Consider the following 17644-nt stretch of genomic DNA (forward strand, 5'->3'; position numbering starts at 1 on the left):
TAAGTTGCAACTAAAAATAACTTATGAAAATTATATATCAATAAGGAAAAATATGTGTGATATAATACTAAGTATAAAAAGCAGATTTTATACTGATCGCAACTAGGTACAATTATGTATTACTGTGAACTGGGGTGACCAACCTGGTTTGCCTCTGACTATCTGGGTTTCAGCACTGAGAGTTCTGCATCTCAGGAAGTCCTTCCTTCAGTCCCAGATAGACTGGGATGGTCAGTCATCCCATTAGGAACAAATTGCCAAGAGGGTTAATTGGGGAGAAATCCTAGCAATTACTTTCATTCTTCTTTAACAATAGATGTTAGTGTTGTCTCATAAGGAGTTACAGGAAGTCCATAAAAATAATTATTTGAGAGTATAAAAATGAATAAATAGCTAACATAACACAGTATGCTAATAATTATACTTGAATAAAAATATTAAAGACATAATGGATTCGGAGAGGGATTCTCATATATATTTCAGAAGTGGGGAAAGTAAGATAGAGGTGAGATCTTGTCTTCTTTGAAGGTTTTCTCATTAATTGTTTTCCTCTGGGCTGCCACTGCTCTTGTCCCTTTCTTCTAGTTCAAGGCGAGAGTGCCTGCCTCATACGTTAGCCGCATTCTGGAGTGCCAAGTGGGAGAAATCTGTTACTCAGTTATTAAATTTTCCATGAAAAATTTCCTCAGGAATCTGTGTGTGTGAAAATACCCTGGCATAAATAGTTGATGTCCTGACATCACATAGTTCAAACTCAGATTGAGTTTACGTGAATATGAATTTAAAGCTATAGGAGCTTCGCTCATGGGCTGACGTTACAAGAACGGAGAAGACTGGGTAAACACCGTATTGGAATCACAGTTTCAGACAAGAACACTAATATAGTTTTATTTATTTAAAGCTAATTTTGAGGACTTTCCATAGAGAAATGTCTCATTTCTTTTTTTTCTAATCACAGTAAATACCTTCTATTGGTGGTCCCTAAAAAAAGTAGAAATATCACAAGGAGTGGAGATTACTTTGTTTATGTATCTGCCGGTATCTGGCGGCGCTTAACATACAGAAAATGCTCAAATGTAAGTGATAGAGCATAGTAACATTCTTTCTATGTAGGGCACTAGTATGTCTGAATATAAACAGGAATTGAGAAGTGGGGTAGCTATTGCCTGAGATTTGGCATCATAACTGATTATATTATTTTCAAGCATGATCTTTATTGAGAATGTCCGTAGCACTTAGTGTCTGTATTATGTAAGATTACTTACTAACAGCTAAGTATATATTAATGATGTAAGTAGTTTCCCAAATATTGTGAACATCTAAGTCTTTTTATCCCCAAGGAGTAAGACTGGATTCCTGACTCTGTGTCTCTCTCAACACCTATTTTGTGCTGGTTAGAGAGCAGGTGCTCATTAAAACCTGTTGACTTTGCTCAAGTAGTTTATGCAGGCAGTTTGCTTATTGCAAACATCATGGGATTTGAGTGAGAAGATCTGGGTATGAAAGAAGGCTCTCAAAACTAGCTGTGACCACTGACAGATTACTTTTACTTTTTTTTTTATAAATTAGCCTTTTTGAATTATTTGTAAAATATGGATAGGGTCTTTTTTCCCTTGATTATGGAATATCAAAAGTAATTATTTGATAACCTACTTTGTGAACTAGAAATTACTTTAAAATACAACTGTTGATTATCATTTAAGATTTGGGTACTCGTTATGGCATTTTTGATTCTTTCTTCCCTTGCCTATAGGCTGAAGGTAGTGCAACCAAGAGCCTAGAACAGGTAGGTAGACAGTGCAACCATGAGCCTAGAACAGGAGTTAGGAAAAGTTAAGACAGATACAGACATGTCCATTTATAAGCTGTGCTGTTTGTACAAAGAAGGGGTTGGGTTTTGGCCACTTAGAGCTTCCCTGATGGGGTGTGGACACTCTAAGAACAGTGGACAGTGTCAGCCCCATAGAAAGATAGAATAGATCCTTAATGCCCCTCATTATTACTATTTTTTTTACTTTCCTTAAGAGTAAAAGAGACTCCACAAAATAGGTAGATGTGGAAGGAATTAAAAATAGTTTCAGGATGGCCTGGAGCCCACATTTATCTTTCTCATTAGGGGCAGAGATGGAATTACCACACTGACCACTACTACAAAGCCTTATCCAAGGAAAAGGCTAGTGAGAAATCATGTGGTATATAACACCTAGCCTACCTTGTTGTAATGTAAGTAAGCTGCCCCAAACAGGAAACATGCCGGCACAGTCGCCAGCAATGGTTGTATTCTCTGCATGATAGAGAGAGAGAGAGTGCGAGTGTGAGCTGTGGTCATTCCATGCAAAGACCAGAGAGACAGATGGAGGATACTTGCAGAAGGCCTCAGGAAGTAGGGGTGGCTATGTCTCTTGGAAGCTATGAACACTAGTTTCTAATGCCTAAGAAAAGCAAACAGAAAAAAAAAAATCATTTAAGGAATGCTGTCATTTTCTATTGGTGAAGGTTCCTGATCCTGGGGAAGTTCTGAAAAGTTTATTTCCATTTCCTCTTCTTCTTCTTGGACAGGAATAATTTCAATCTCTTCTTCATTCTTTGGTTGGGAAGATACTTCGGTTAACTCCACCATGTCTTCTGTTGTTTCAATTGGCTGTTCTTTTTTTTCTTCAGCAGCTAACAGGACAACTACATCCTAGGACACAAAATTAAACAAATGTTTCTTGACCTTTACCATTGGCACATTTGTCAACAAACTCTAGGAACATTTGTCAAACACCTCCTGGTTTTTATGCTGTTTGTGTTATTTCCTACATGCCACCAAATACCAGGACTGATTTCCCAGGGGATCAAAGCTCATCTTCAAGGTCAGGAGATATTTGTCACTTTGCCTAGAATGATCACACAGTATTTGGGAAAGAACACTGCAGGAACGGAGGAATTTAGATTCTAGTTTTGATTTGCCTTTATTGGCTCTAACCTTGGGAAGGTTGTTTTCTCTCAAATCTGTTTTTCTCATCTGTAAAATGAAGGAACTATGATTTCTAAATTTTAATCTAACATTCTGTGGTTCAAAGCAGTTGAAAATCATCTGTCACTGGGATAGTCATCTCTCCCAATTGTGGAGCCTCTTTGAACCATTGTTTTGGAAATGGGATTTGATGAAAAGGTGCAAGTGCGGGGGAGGGAATACTGAGAAATGAAGTGAAGAACCAGTGCTTTTATCAGCCTTCAACCTTGAGCCATCCCATTTTTACACATTAAGTGTGGAATCATTAAGTCAAGATGGGTGTGTGGAGTAAGCAGAACTCAAGGTTAGTAAGTGCACGTATTAGAGGACTGTATCCTCTGTCTAACCTTTAGACTTATTTCAAATTTCAAGACACTTCTGCCTCATCAGGTGTTTTCTTCTTTCCAGAAATCTGCCAAGACCATTTTTCATGAAGCTCCTAGTCTCAAAGTTATATTAGATCACATTCTCCATAAATCATTTTTTTGTAGACATGATTTCCTAGAGGGTGTTAGTGGACAGGGTGGCTACTACTTACAGATTTAGGTTTGGAGCACAGGTTTTTCCATTCATTCTCAACAATGCCAGCTGTCACAAGTTTCTGGAAGAAGGTAAAGATCACCATCACGGCAAAAATGCCCTGAAGAAGGACAGAAAAAACGAGAGCAGAAGTATAATAATGAAATAAGGAATATGATTGGTGCTCAATTACTGTTCACTAAGGTTAAATGATTAAAAGGTCAGTTCTTTAGGTGAGTAATGAGCGACCTTGAGAACTACGAGTATCTTTATAACCCTAACCCATTAGCACAGGAGCTGGCATGCCACAGATTGTTAACGCATGTTGCTGATAGAAAATAAGGCAGCGATAATTGGTTGAAGAATCCATTCTACGTAGGAAGAATTAATCACTGAATCCCAAATTAAGTTGTATCCTGCTTGGTGGTATCACGACGAAGGAAACCTTTCTATACTTGGAAGATGCATTTTCCCCCTTCAAACTCTACACTAAAAACTCATGGAGGCAAAAGATGTTCATAATAACTTAGGTACTTCTTCAGTGTTCATCTTAATCATCTTAATCATCTTAATAATTAACTAGTAATAATAATAATAATAATTGTTAGAGTAAACACATAGCACTTTCTGTGTACCAATTTTAAGGGTTTTGTGTATGTTAACTTATTACTCAAAACAGCCCTACTGTTTTACTGTTAATTTCCCCATATTACAGCTGAAGAAACTGAGGCAGAATGTGGTTAAAATTCTTGCCCAAAAGCTGTATAGACAGTAAGTAGCAGATACTTGGAATAAAAAGGCTAAACCTCTTCCCTGAAAAGAAACCTGATTTCTGGGGCACCTGGGTGGCTCAGTTGGTTAAGAACTGCCTTCGGCTCCGGTCATGATCCCAGGGTCCTGGATTGAGCCCTATGTCAGGCTCCTTGCTCAGCAAGGAGCCTGCTTCTCCCTCTCCCTCTGCCTGCTACTCTGCCTGCTTGTACTCTCCCTCTCTTTCGCTCTCTGTCAAATAAATAAATAAAATTAAAACAAACAAAAACCACTTAGCACATTTAAAAAAGAAAAAAGAAAGAAACCCGATTTCCTACTTACCAAGAAAACAGATCGTATGCTGTCACAATATTGTACAGACAGAGAGTTTTTCTCAGCGGGATTAGCCGGTTCACAGTTGTGTATGTTAATATATGGCATGGTAACTTTAGTAAGATTCAAGTTCTCCATTTTAAAAAAATGGGAAATGGTAATATTAAATATGTCCATTATCAAAAAGATTATCCCAGAAATAGCAGCAAAGAGGCTCAATGAGTTCATGATCATTTTCCCTTTGGCCTGAAATGGAGACATGAAAATTTGTTAATGGGGTTTGATTTCATTTGGGCTGTCAAATCTAGGAAGGAATTCTAGATCCCATTCCTCTGACTCAGAAAGGCGGTACACTTAAATCATACTAAACCACACTTATCTCAGTGGTTTTAGTGTCCTTGTCACTGTGATGTGACAATCTTCCATCTGTAACTCACGTTCCTTCCTTGGACTTCCTCATCTCCTTTTACCCCTTCACATCCAATCAGTTTATCGAGAGAAAATTCTAGGATTCATCCTAAATTCTTTTATTTTGTACCTTTGAACTTCCTTTCACCGCCACTGCCAACATCCTAGTAGGCATTCAGTAAATATTGGTTGAGTAAGTGAATATAAGTAGTACTCAGATTATATCTGTCTGCATAGGATGGCAGAGGGAAGAGAGGGAAGGAGGTCCTTCCATCACATGAAGTGAGATGGTTCTGTGGATGTAGGGAGGGAAGGAGCAGATAGAGCCCTCTGGGTCTGTACCAACAAGTGGAAACAAACAGTGCCACCAACTCCCTGCTGACACAGGTTGCGTAGGTCTCATTTCCAGGTTTATCATGAATAACATCCCAGCAGTTTTCTTTTGCTTTGGGGACTGAGATAGAACACAGTACTACTTTGATCCCAAAGGTCTTTATGGGTTGATCCCAAAGGTCTTTATGGGTTTTTTGTTTTCCATTGAGAAAGTAGGTATTTCTCTGATGTGGGGAAAGAAGGATATACGATTACTTGCCAAACTCTGCCTGGGGTTTTTGTCCGCTGCAGCCAGGAGTGATCCAGAAATGATAAACTGTGAAAAAAGACATGGTGGGTGGGGAAGGCATGGGCAACATGGGAGAAGAGGCAGAGAGGGAGAGAGGCAGAGAGGGAGGTCACTTTTCACATTGAGAACTGGTTGTAAAAAAGCTATCCGCATTTCCACCCACCTTCATTAAACTGTCCAGCCATTTTTATAGTGTTCATTCATTTTTCAGCAGTCACATTTCTCCTTTATTCATGCTCAACTGTGTTCATTCTATGCCTTTTATTCAACTAACTGGGGGGAGCTGTGACTAGGAATAAAGTAAGACCAGAGGCAAAACTCACACTTTCAGGTCAATGAATACTAACAACTGTGAATTTGGTAGTTTTATTTTTATTTTTGGCCTTTTTAAAAAAAAATTGTGGAATTTCTCCTTGGAGTTTACAGTGGTTTAAGTGAGTTTGATGCCGATGAGGAGTGAATCGGTATGGAAGGAAAGACTTGGCCTAAAGGCCATAGGCACTCTGTGAAAACGTTGGCTGCTACCGGAATGATGGCAATTATTTCTCATCCTTCTGTCTACCGTGCAGGCCATAAAATGGAGGAAACTCTTGTTTTAATTGATCTCTCTTTGTTCTGAAAATTTCAGTCCTGGGCATATCTTTGTAGAAGTAACTATGGAAGTGTAATGATGGTATAAACATGGCTGCCCCATAACACACCCAGACAAGGTTACAAGCTCAGAAAACATGTACATGAAATGGCCATAAGAATTGCTGCTCTGCTGTTAAGCCATAGGAGATTCATCTGGGATGAGACTGATTTTACCATCTGTGATGATAACTACACAGAATTGTAGGAGGAAGGACCAGATGGGAGGAAATGGAATGTCCCTGTGCTTTCCTGCTTTCTGAAACACCATACTATACAGTCCAAATGTTTAGTGCCTTCTCCCTCATCTCCATATTGACTTTAGAGAGTCCAACTTTGGACAATCTTCCTTCCCTGTGTAGATCCTGGTAGGGCATCTCTCTCTGAATTCCCATGAAGTGTGATCACTGACTTTCAATGGGATTCATGCTCAGTTTAGTCAACCTCTCTTGCCACCAAATTACTTTAGCCTCATAACCCATTTTCCAGCCATATACTTTCCTTAACCTTTTTGTCTGCATCACTTCCCAAATGGTTTTTAGTTTTTACTCACCATAATGCCTCCCCAGAGAGGGTACCACACAGTTATACAGATAGGTGCATAGACATCTGTGTGAATCATCAGGAGGCCACCTAGGGCAAGGTGGAAGAGCCCATTCATAATCTGGACAGCCTGGAGAGAGAATGGGGGCACTGATGATGAACTGAAGTCATCACCAAGTCAGAAAACAAAGGTAAGGCAGGAAGCCCTGGCTCCTGACTTGGGATTGCATAAAATGTCTAAAGGAAGTGGCGAAGGTGCCAAGACCTTTTGTTGTTCAGATCCACTTTACCCACTACCTGGGTCATTTCCAAGGAGAATATGTCTGGGATGCTGGTGATAAACTTGGGTGGGAAACCCCTAAATATGCAAACCACAAAGTCAAAAGGAGATAGATCACTGTGGTCACTTCTCTGCACATCCCTGATTTGGCACATTGTGTCAGATATAAAGAACACCTTGGGTTGGGTCAAATACTTTTTAGTTGGGTTGCATTCTCTACCTGGCCTACAGCATCTGCTTTTGTAGGCCAGAGAGTCTCTGGGTTACAGAACTGAGTGCAGCTGACTTACCCCCAGTGTTTTAGATTCCCTCATGAAGAAGTTTTGCGTAGGGCCCACCACTGAAGTCATCCTTTTGGGAATTATTTTTTGAACAGGATGCATGGCAGTAGGGCCTTTCATAGGATCTGCTTGGAAAGTTCCACTCATTGAATTTCTGGATGTTGTCATTTCACCCTCAGAATTCCTAAAAATAAAACATAATAAAATGGGGGGAGAGAGAGAGAATGGGATTTTCAGCAGTCTTTGATCTTGTCTCATGCACCTGAATACTTTTCTCCATATTCTTTCCATGAGTGTCATTGAGGGAAGACAGGGCGTCTTCCCAGTGGCTTTGGGTCTGAGGCAAAGCCTACTATTATGTTTGAAGATAGGATCTGAGGGGCATCTCAGGTAAAGACCTGTAGGCCCAGGGATCCCTGCCAGGATTCTTGACAATGATGTTTGGGGCACACTTTATCACTGTAGAGAAATCATGCTCATCTGTCTGCATGTCCTGTATGTCTCACATCTCTGGATGCTTTTTTTACACCCTCATATTGGAAAATGTATTTCATCATTGACTTGCCCTTATCCTTTTGCTTATCTGCTTTTGTCCATTGGCATCATGAAGGAGTATAGTAAGGACCATCCTTAGGGTCCGTAGGAGCTGATTCTAGTCTTCTTCTGCCACCAACTCTGCAACCTCAAGTAAACCACTTTAAGGAGGCTCTCCAAGGTTGTATATTAAGACTGTAGCCTCCTAATTTGCACTGGGTGTGGCACATAAACAACGAATTCTGTTACGCTGAAAAGAAATTAATAAAACACACACACACACGGAGAAAAGACTGTAGCCTCCTGAAATGGGTTGCCGAGGTTGAAGTTGTGATTATGCTATTTGCTGTGAAACTACAGGCAAGTTCTTTGAATTCTCTGGGCCTCAAGGTTTTCAGCTCTAAAATGGGCATAATAATTCTTGTCTTATAGAATAGGGTTTTCCGTAATACTTAAATGGACTGATGGTCTGTGCGTGGCTAATGTCTTCTTCAGGGGTAGCTCAAATGTCAACTCCTCAGAAGATGTTGCTCGAATTCTCAGTCCACAGTGATCTTACACAGCATCCCAGTTTTTTGCTTCTTGGCACTTACCACTATGGGGAATCCCTTCGATTGTTTGCTTGCTTGTTTATTGGCAGTCTCTCCCCACTAGAATATAAATTCCATCAAAGCAGAGACCTTATCCCTCTTGTTATGTGGATTGAGTAGTTCTTCACATTGTGGAGGAAATAAATGTATGTAAACCACCCAAGTCTGAATAATTATTACCTGTTTTGTTGCTCTGCTAGTTCTTAGTATTACTGCCTTTAGGAGCACTGGTTTCTGTTTTTCCCATTGGAAAAATGAGACCCATTACCCTTGTCACAGACACGTTGTGAGAAATAAGGAAGTTCGCATATGAAAGTGCCTCGTACAGGGGGAGAAAGTAGGAAGTGCGGTCTGTTCTTAGAATTCATTGTTATTCATTTCTGAAGTTAGTGATTATGACCAAGACTCTTCCCAGTTCTCATGTTGTAAGACTGTTCAACTTTTTTCATCTTGTGCTTCCCTTTGGCATTTATTTGTTTATGTCAATTACTTACATGAATTCTATTGGGTCTTTCCTGGGCCCTGGGAATCTCTCTTTAAGGACATATCTTTGGTGTCATCTTGTCAGCTCTAAGTCATGTAAAGGGCTTTGGAGACCAAGACTGTCCGTCCTCCCTGCTTATCCTGTTGAAGTCACACCCAGCTGGCTGCCTGCAGGTGTGCTGTGGAACAGGGGCCTGGGAGTCGCCCAGGCCTCATGTTTGCACCCACTTTATAATGACAAAGATTTCATATCTGGAGTTCATTTAAGCCTCACAGAGTGGACAAGGGATGAATTGTTGCTTCTATTTTGTAGAAAAGGTGACACGGACATGGAATAGTTAGGTCACTTGTTCCCAGTTATGTGACTCCTAGAGACTGAGACTGAGGGCTTGGACCTATCTAACGAGGTTTCTGTGGCTGCTTTGGACCCTGTGCAGAACACAGGTACAGCCCTTCACTTAGGAGCCTCTCCCCTCTTCCGATGGATGTGTTATTTGAATGCCTAGAAAGCAATTGAAAACGGAATATTAGTCAGGACCATGGGCTGGAGGGAAGAAAGGGGTCTTCGACTGCGTGCTTTGCACTTTCTTTTGCTTCAAAGACCTCTCAATTATCAGGTGTCATGTGGTCTTGGAGGTTTTGGTGCTTTGCACCACAAACCATCCAACAAGATCACTGACGAAAAGGAATGTATTAATATAGCCCATGATGAAGTTTACAGACTGATTCTTATCACCAGGCAGAGTTTTTGCAGCTGGTTAGAACCTCAGAAACCATTCTGTTCATTTGACAAATGAGGAAGCTGCCGCCCAGGGATGGGCTGTGGTCTGTTGCCGACTTTGCACTCAGTGACAGCTGAACCAGGAGGCAGTCACCGTGGCTCTGAGGCTGTGCTCTTTCTGCTGTGCTCTTTCTGCTGCCTTGTGGCCAGACTACGTAGTTCAGCAGTTGACTGAGCACGCTCTGCATGCCTGGGATGTCTTGCATCTAGTGCCAGGCCACCCAACACCTGCCTTACTAAGTAGGCATTTGTCTTTTCTGCAGATGGGGAAGTGCAGGCCCAGAGAGGTTAATTTTCCCATGGGTAGGAAGGGAATAAGCTGGAGTCCCCACCCTCCTCTCCAGAGGGCTCTTTTTAAGTGATGACAACTTCAAGAGCAAAGGTCATCTATTCTCTGGACAGAAGGATATGACTGGATTAGCGTTGTTTTAATTTCTCCTTATTTTTCAACTGCCTGAGGCTATGTCTGTATTATTGGTGAGATAAAGTTCCTATAAAAGCAGGTCCTACTGGGGTGTGTCTGCAGTGGCTAGTGGCAGCATGACCATAGGGGAGAAATATTTTATTTTGCTGTTTAAAATTGATGTCTCACTATGGCAACTCTACATCTATGAAGGCTTCAACGCATATTACTGTAAAATATTTTATAAACACAAACATACCCATTTCGATATGCTACCTCATTTTTCATGGAAATCATATCCTAAAATATACACATATTTTGGGGCGCCTGTTTGGCTCAGTGGGTTAAAGCCTCTGCCTTCGACTCAGGTCATGATCCCAGGGTCCTGGAATCGAGCCCCACATCAGGTTTTCTGCTCAGCAGGGAGCCTGCTTCCCCCCCCCCCCCCCGCCTATTTGTGATCTCTGTCTGTCAAATAAATAAATAAAATCTTTAAAAAAATATACACATATTTTTATGCCATGGCATTGTAGACTAGGTAATGAAATTTTTACTGTATGGGAATATATAAAGTTAGAGCATGGACTCCTGAGGATATCATAGATTCCTGCAGCTTTGCCCTATCATTATTTTTTACTGTTCACAGTGACTTGAACAATGCCCAACACACAGTTGAGCTCAAGCCTAGTTGGTACATTAGCAGGGGTTACTGGGCACATTGGTCAAAATGTGATCACAGTCGGGTTTTGTTTTCACTGAGCTATATTACCATCCGGGTTCAGCTGATCAGACACTACCCCATTTTATCACAGTGACTTCTGCAAATCTTTTTTTGGTTTTTAAAAGGCACCACTATTTCTGTGTGCATCCGCTGCTGAAAATCTCACAGCTTTTATGGGTTTTGGTTCAAATATGACTTTTAGGTCCACTAATTACATCATTTAATGAGAAGTTCAAAGCTGCATAGATTTTGTCACCTCAACTTCCTCCTTTGTCACTCAAAATAGTTCTGCATTTTTATCCTTTCTGGCCTCGTGCATGTATTATCTCTGCAGAAGCATGTTCTGACTTCCTTTCCCTCTGCCTGTGCTCCTCAGCCCAACGCCTTCCACCAGGACGTCAGTCCTTCAGAGAAAGTGGTTCTTGTATCTTCAGTCTTTATTTGTGGTACTGTACCAAAGAAAGTGCTCGTCCCGGCTCTGATGCTCGCCGCTTTTGTCATCTCACTATTCAAAGGATGTTTGAGAACATGAGATGATTTGCAATTTATAATGTACTAAATAAACAATAATGATTATTATTGGAAACCTGTGGATGGTTAAAATGTGCTGCAGTGTCCCCATTCCCAAAGCCTCTTCCTTCAATCTGGCAATGTCCCCAGCCACTGCCTAGTCCCCACCTTACCGCCCCCTTCTTCCAAGCTCCTCGTTCCACTCTGTTCCTCTAGTTCCTCACCACCCACTTGCTCCCAGGGCTTCACTGCCGGCTGCTGCCAGAGCCACTTTGGTGAGGCCACTCTGTCCGAGGCCTGTGCTGCAGAGTCTGTGGTCTTTCCTCCGGCATGACCGCTCAGATGGCTTTACTTCTGTTCCCCTGTCCCCCAGTGTAAAAAGCAGGAGCCATGTTTCTCTCCAGCTCCTTCATCTCCATGTTCAGTCAGTGGCCAACTCCTGCCGCTTCTTCCTCTGTAGAGTATCTTATCTTGTGTGTGGACCATTTTCTATGTCCAATGTCACCCCATGAGTTTGAGTCTCATTTCCTTTCCTGGTTTAGCCCCCAAATCCTACTCTTTTGCCTTTGGTCTTTCTCTTGTCTGATTCATCTTCTGTAGGGATGCTAGATCCGGCCCTGAATCATCACTTGAAGGCCTGCTCGTCCTGAGCTTGAACTCTTTGTCTGGGCTGTGACTGCCTCCTGGGGAAACCTGTACATGGCCCCCCATGGCCTTCATGGTGCAGCTCTACAACCCTTCTGAAGCTGCCCCCCCATCGCTCCCTGCTGGAACCACTGATCCAGACACATCTCCAGCTTTCTTCTTGGAACCCTGTCCACATTGAAATGCTCCCCTCCAGCCCCTCCATGGCCAAACTCCCCATGAGACACATCACCTGAGACTGCCAGGCATGACTTCTGCACAGCCCCCAGCTCTCTGCACTCCTTCCTTGTTACCAACTGTTTTCTTTCTCGTGAGCTAATACTGTAACGCCTCTAATGGAGTGTACATTTCTTAACATACGTCCTGCTAGGGTTAGATAGAGAACCTGTTTCCTGTGTGTACTGTGAGCTCAATAAATGTTAAACTGAGCTTTTTCCTCAGGGAAGATTTTCACATAAATGCTCAGATGCTGGACCAAAAGGTGATCATTTCATCTCACTTGATGAACTGTGAGATCAAGCCATTTTGTGGGAAATGGGAAAGGCAATAACATTATATTCTGGTTTTAAGAAACAATAATGACGTGGCTAAAACTCATCTTTGTGGCCCTTCCTTAAATCTTCCTCGTCTGCCGTGCCCACTCTCACCGTAGACTTTTGTGATGGATTTGAGGCAGGATTTTTGTGTTGAGTTTGATGGCCCCCCAGTGCCCTCCAGAAAATGTTACTCTGTGATGTTTAAGAACATCTCAGGGTGTTCACATCTAGCAGGGTATCTTTGGAGACAAAGGCATTCAAAACAAGAGAAGCTGAAATATTTTCATGGTAGCCATGGCTGATTGTGTTCCTTATAACCAGGTGGTTCTGAGATATTTAGGATTTTAGCTCATTTAATCTTATATAAAGCAGTGGGTAATACCATTGCTCCCATCTTATAAGTGAGCAAACCAAGGAAGGTAGAGGTTTGTAACTTGCTATAGGCTTATAGGTGGTGGAGCTCCATTTGAGCCCAGGAGCTCAGTAACCACGCTCTTGTCTACATGCTGCAATCTGCTGTTTTTGTAGACTTGTTCCTAGTTCATTGACCAGGCTCTCTCTTGAGAGAGGGAGTGGTTAAGGGAGTGGGTGGGCAGCAAGCCCTGGTACCCCTCCTCAGATTGTGACAATACCAGAAAAACCTGACCAGGGAAACCCTTGAGTGAAAGCCGAGCATCTCTAGTCTCCAAAACCATCCAACGTTTACCCATCACTCCCTCCCTTTTAGTCGCTTAAACAAAGAAAACTGGTTCCTTACCTGAGTGTCCAAGGCCTTCGGGCGCGTAGCTGATTCTAATGCTTGCTGCTGAGTTCACTTCCACTGCTGGTGTCTCACATACACAGGGGTGAGTGACATAAGGCAGGTCTGGGGCCTCTCATAGATACCAGGTGACAGGAAATCAGTGGCTTCTGCTACCTTGGCCTTTGCTCCAATCACTTTGGTTTAATGCACACTGACCAGAGCCAAAGGATATACAAAAAAGTTTCTGCCTTACCAGGAGGTTTCACTTCTTGAAAAAGACCCCCGGGGACTGCCTGGCGTACTTTACGCTACCTTAATTAGAAGAACTTTGCAGCCTCCACCCTATAAGCAGGTGTGGATGGTGGGTCCCCAAGGGCAAGAAGGGCTCTAGAAATTCTCTAAAGATGGGCTGTTAGGACTTTTACCTTTTTACTTCACTTTTAATAGTGAGTAGGTGGGAAGAAGGCATCCAAGCAGAGAGATTCAGGAATCATTAAGCCCAGTCGTTTGGGAGAGTTGTAGGTAATACTGTCCACATTTACCCACACTTAAGGTTCTAGTGGAGCTATGTATGTCTTGTGTGGGATTTACTAGAAATGACCTAATAGTATACCTTGGTGCCATAGACTACATCCTTAGAAGCTTGAGGCAAGAGTTCCATGTTTTGGGATACAAACTGAAGTATCCCTTTTACTTACAACACCTGCCCTTTCCTTCCATCTGTCTAGTTTCCTTGTGTCCCCTCTCTTTTTCAGTCTGGCCTGGAGCTATGCCACTGCTGAATCAAGTGAGGGAATGGAGGAAGCCAGTAGCCAGGAAAGAGTAAATATTTGGGAAAGGAATCAAAGAAAGTTTTGCCCGAAGTTATTGTTTCCCCTGCCCCCACCACATACAACTTTTATGTTCATATGTTGGATTTTTCATTGCTTTTAATTTCCTTGTCCTTTATTTCGTTAGAGACCCAAGACTATAATTAGGTAATTGTTTGCCTAATCCAAAAAGCTGAAATATGAGAGCTTTCCCCTCTCCCCCCCTCCTTCTATCCCTCTCTCTTTCCACCTTTTCTCTCACCCACCTCCTTACTCTGTTCTCTGTTTCTCCCTCTGCTTCTCTCTACAACGGTTTGGATTAGAGGGTTAGAGCCGATGACTTGCTGTCATCAAGGATCCATGAGTAAAAGGCATGCGGTCACCTCTCATAAATCTTAGAGAGAGAAGAGTGGAAACACGAGATCTGCCATTTATTTAAGCTTCAGTTCATCTGCTGGAGTCCTTGAATGTTGGTGCCAGGGGTGATAATTGCAGGAGATCTGAGCTGTGGGTGATTGTGAGGCCTGAAGTTGGAGTCCGGGATGATGGGTGGACACGGGAATGTAGTTGGCATGGAAATTTGGCACATGCCTGGCATCAGTGAGGTTTGGACTGGGCTCACACAACCTGAGTTTTCATATCCTTTTCTCTGTGTAGGCCCTGTTTTTCCAAGTCTGCCTCAGAGTATTTGCTACTCTGTTTTTTGTGCCAGTGAGATCAGTTAGGTAGCTCTTGGGTGATTCCGCCTGAATAAACTTGAATTCGAGTCTATATAAACAAACAAACTTTCACTCTGTCTTTGCTGGTTTGGATCGATTGATTGTGTTGAAACCCCCACTGCAGTCTGGATTTGTCACTCCCTGTGTTCCATATTTTTTTTCCTCTGTAACATTTGAGGATATTAGGTAAAACATTTACACATTTAAAATTCCTCTCCCCTCTTGTCATTACCCCGTGGCCCTCTTGCTTTCAGACAATGATCTCTTAGAGTGTACACAAAAGTTTATTTACTAAACTTTTAGTTCATATTTGCCTTCCTTTTATTCCCCTTACCTCCTAACACTCTTTGTTGTTGTTTTGGTTTTGTGTGTGTTTATGGTGTTTAGAACATTTTGCTTCTCCGATGGAAACTGCATTCTACCTCATAATTACTTGCATCCTTGCGTTACTCAGCCACTGGTCTAGATGTCCCTTGAATGTGGGGCTGGTTTTTCTGGTTGCTGTGAGAGAGACTGATTCTGCTCCAGTTCTTTCTCCATCTAGATGATTCTTACCAGGCTCTCCAGTATCAGGAGAGCTGTGTACTTTATGAGGTCTCCCTTTGTTCTAGGGGACGACTTTAAATTTTTAACAGGCAAATAAAATGAGTCGAGCGCCTACTTCAGCGCCAAGCACTGTTCATTTAATACCTTAAGTATCGATTCCATTTTATAATTGTGGGCACTAATGATCAGGAAATGAGGGAAACTGGCCACAGAAGTGATAAAAAAAAAAGTGATGTTTAGAAAGCAAGATAACCTCAGTTCTACATGTATGAGAAAACCTACCATTCACTGTGTGATTTTTAAGTTCCAGGCACTGATTAAGTTAGTTCACGTTTCATTTAAGGCTCTTGGCAAACCCATTAGGTGGGTATTATTGCATTTTAGTTAGATAGATAACTTGCACAAAAGTTAGATAACTTGCAAAAAGCCACTAAGCTTTAAATCACAAAACTAACGTTTAGACCTAGGTCTAACTTAAAAGCCCTTACTGTTAGGTGATGGGGATTCTCACCCTTAAATATCCCCACACATCTCAGCCTCACTCAGGTGCCAGATTTTTTCATCAGAACATAATTCCACTGGAAAAAATTTTTTAAATAAATATTTTTCATTAGAATCTCACTCCCCTGCCTCCTACCCTCACATATGTACCCATGGACCTTTCTCCTTCCAACTTATGGCAGAAATGAAAACCTGATAGTTTATCTCTTTGCATATGCTAAGTGTTTTCTATGCCAAAAGAAGCACAGGATAATGAGATTTGGAGTTATGCATGTTGACTCAAATCCTGGTTCTAAATCCCGACTACCTTTTGTGATCTCAGAAAAATCAACCACTCTGAGCTTCAGTTTTCATGTCTGTGACACAGGCTGGATGTACCTACCTCAGAGGGCAGTCATGACAGCTGGGATAACAGAAGGAAGATCCCTAATACTTAGCAGGTGGTTCAGTCAGCAGAAGGAAATGTAATGTACGGCAGCCGTCTCCCTGTGCGGTCTGGGAATCTCCCAGAGTCCTTGAGGCTCTCTTAGGGTGTCTGTGACCTCAAAACAGCTCTTATAATAATACCAAGACGTTAGTTCCCCTTTCCACAAGTTTACAGCAGTCATCTCCACAGGCTACAGAACATGAGCTATCACATCACACTGCATGCAAAAGCAGTCACCAGAATCTAGTCGCCTTCTGTTACACTAGAGAGAAGCTCTGCATTGGAATCACCTAGAGATCTTTAAAAACTATTGATGCCAGGCTCTCACCACATTCTTTTTTAAAATTTATTTTTATGTTTTTATTATGTTCAATTAACCAGCATATAGTACATCATAAGTTTTTGTTGTAGTGTTTAACGATTCATTTTGCATATAACACTCAGTACTCATCCCAGTACATGTCCTCCTTAATACCCATCACCCAGTTACCCCATCCCTCCACTCCCTCCTTTCTGTAACTCTCACCATATTCTGATTTAATTGCTGTAGGGTGGTATCTGGTGCATTTGGGGGTGGTGGGGGGGTTATTAAGTTTCCTCCAGTGATTCGAATGTGCAGTAAGGTTAAATTGGCCTTTGTTTTTCAATGGGTATAAAGTTTTTGTTATGCAGGATGAGTAAGTTCTAGAGAGCTGCTCTACAACAGAGTACTTAGTTACTAATACAGAATTGTACACTTTAAAATATGTTAAGAAGATAGATCTCATTTAAGTGTTCTCATCAAAAAACAAAGAAGCAAAATCCCACAAAAGAGCACAAGAAAATTTTGGAGCTGATGGTTATGCTCAGTTGTGGTGTTGGCCATCAGGGGAGCACATATACATTAGATGTCTGCATTTGTTTGTAAAGAAACAATAGCTAAAAACAACTAAACATAAAAAGAAGGTTAAGTAAGCCACAAAAAGAGATTTGTAAAAACCTGTATCAGTGCCACTCGTCACACTCATATTTTTTTTTATTTTAGAAAATAATAGTGATGTTAATAAAGTTACTTGTATTAATGTGTCATGAAATTTCAATAATTTTTTTGTGTGTAAAGGGGTTCTGAGACCCAGAGTCTAAGAGACATTGGTATGTTGTTGTAGGGATTAAGACCCTGGAATCTAGAGCCAGACTTGCCTGTTGATATCATGGCTCTGCCATTGTAGGCTTTGTCACCTGGGACACTTTGCTCACCATCTCTAGGCTTCAGCTTCCTCGTCCATGAACCGTGTATAATAATAAAATTGACCTCTTGGACTTTTTCTGAGGTTCGGTGAGTAACACACAAAAA

The 17644-nt window shown here is 41.7% G+C and overlaps 1 protein-coding gene across 1 annotated transcript; it reads right to left on the reverse strand.

Moving 5' to 3' along the window:
- Positions 1-896: 896 nt before the first annotated feature.
- On the reverse strand, positions 897-13392 carry MS4A1 (membrane spanning 4-domains A1). The gene is made up of 7 exons (XM_046016243.1): positions 13325-13392; positions 7374-7548; positions 6814-6933; positions 5601-5657; positions 4610-4846; positions 3537-3638; positions 897-2683 (listed from the first exon to the last, which is right to left on the reverse strand). Exons 2-7 carry the CDS (start codon positions 7530-7532, stop codon positions 2465-2467), a joined length of 894 nt encoding a protein of 297 aa, XP_045872199.1. The 5' UTR covers positions 7533-7548; positions 13325-13392; the 3' UTR covers positions 897-2464.
- Positions 13393-17644: the final 4252 nt, after the last annotated feature.

This window comes from Meles meles, chromosome 8 (genome assembly GCF_922984935.1).
Source record: "Meles meles chromosome 8, mMelMel3.1 paternal haplotype, whole genome shotgun sequence".
In the NCBI taxonomy this organism is placed as follows: domain Eukaryota; kingdom Metazoa; phylum Chordata; class Mammalia; order Carnivora; family Mustelidae; genus Meles; species Meles meles.

Coding starts and splice junctions, on each gene's coding strand:
- MS4A1 (XM_046016243.1), bottom strand. CDS start 7,532: ATGACAACATCCAGAAATTCAATGAGTGGAACTTTCCAAGCAGATCCT. Junction 5,658..6,813: donor CTCTCTGGGGAGGCATTATG/GTGAGTAAAAAC, acceptor CTTTTTTCACAG/TTTATCATTTCTGGATCACT. Junction 3,639..4,609: donor GCATACGATCTGTTTTCTTG/GTAAGTAGGAAA, acceptor GTCCTTCTTCAG/GGCATTTTTGCCGTGATGGT.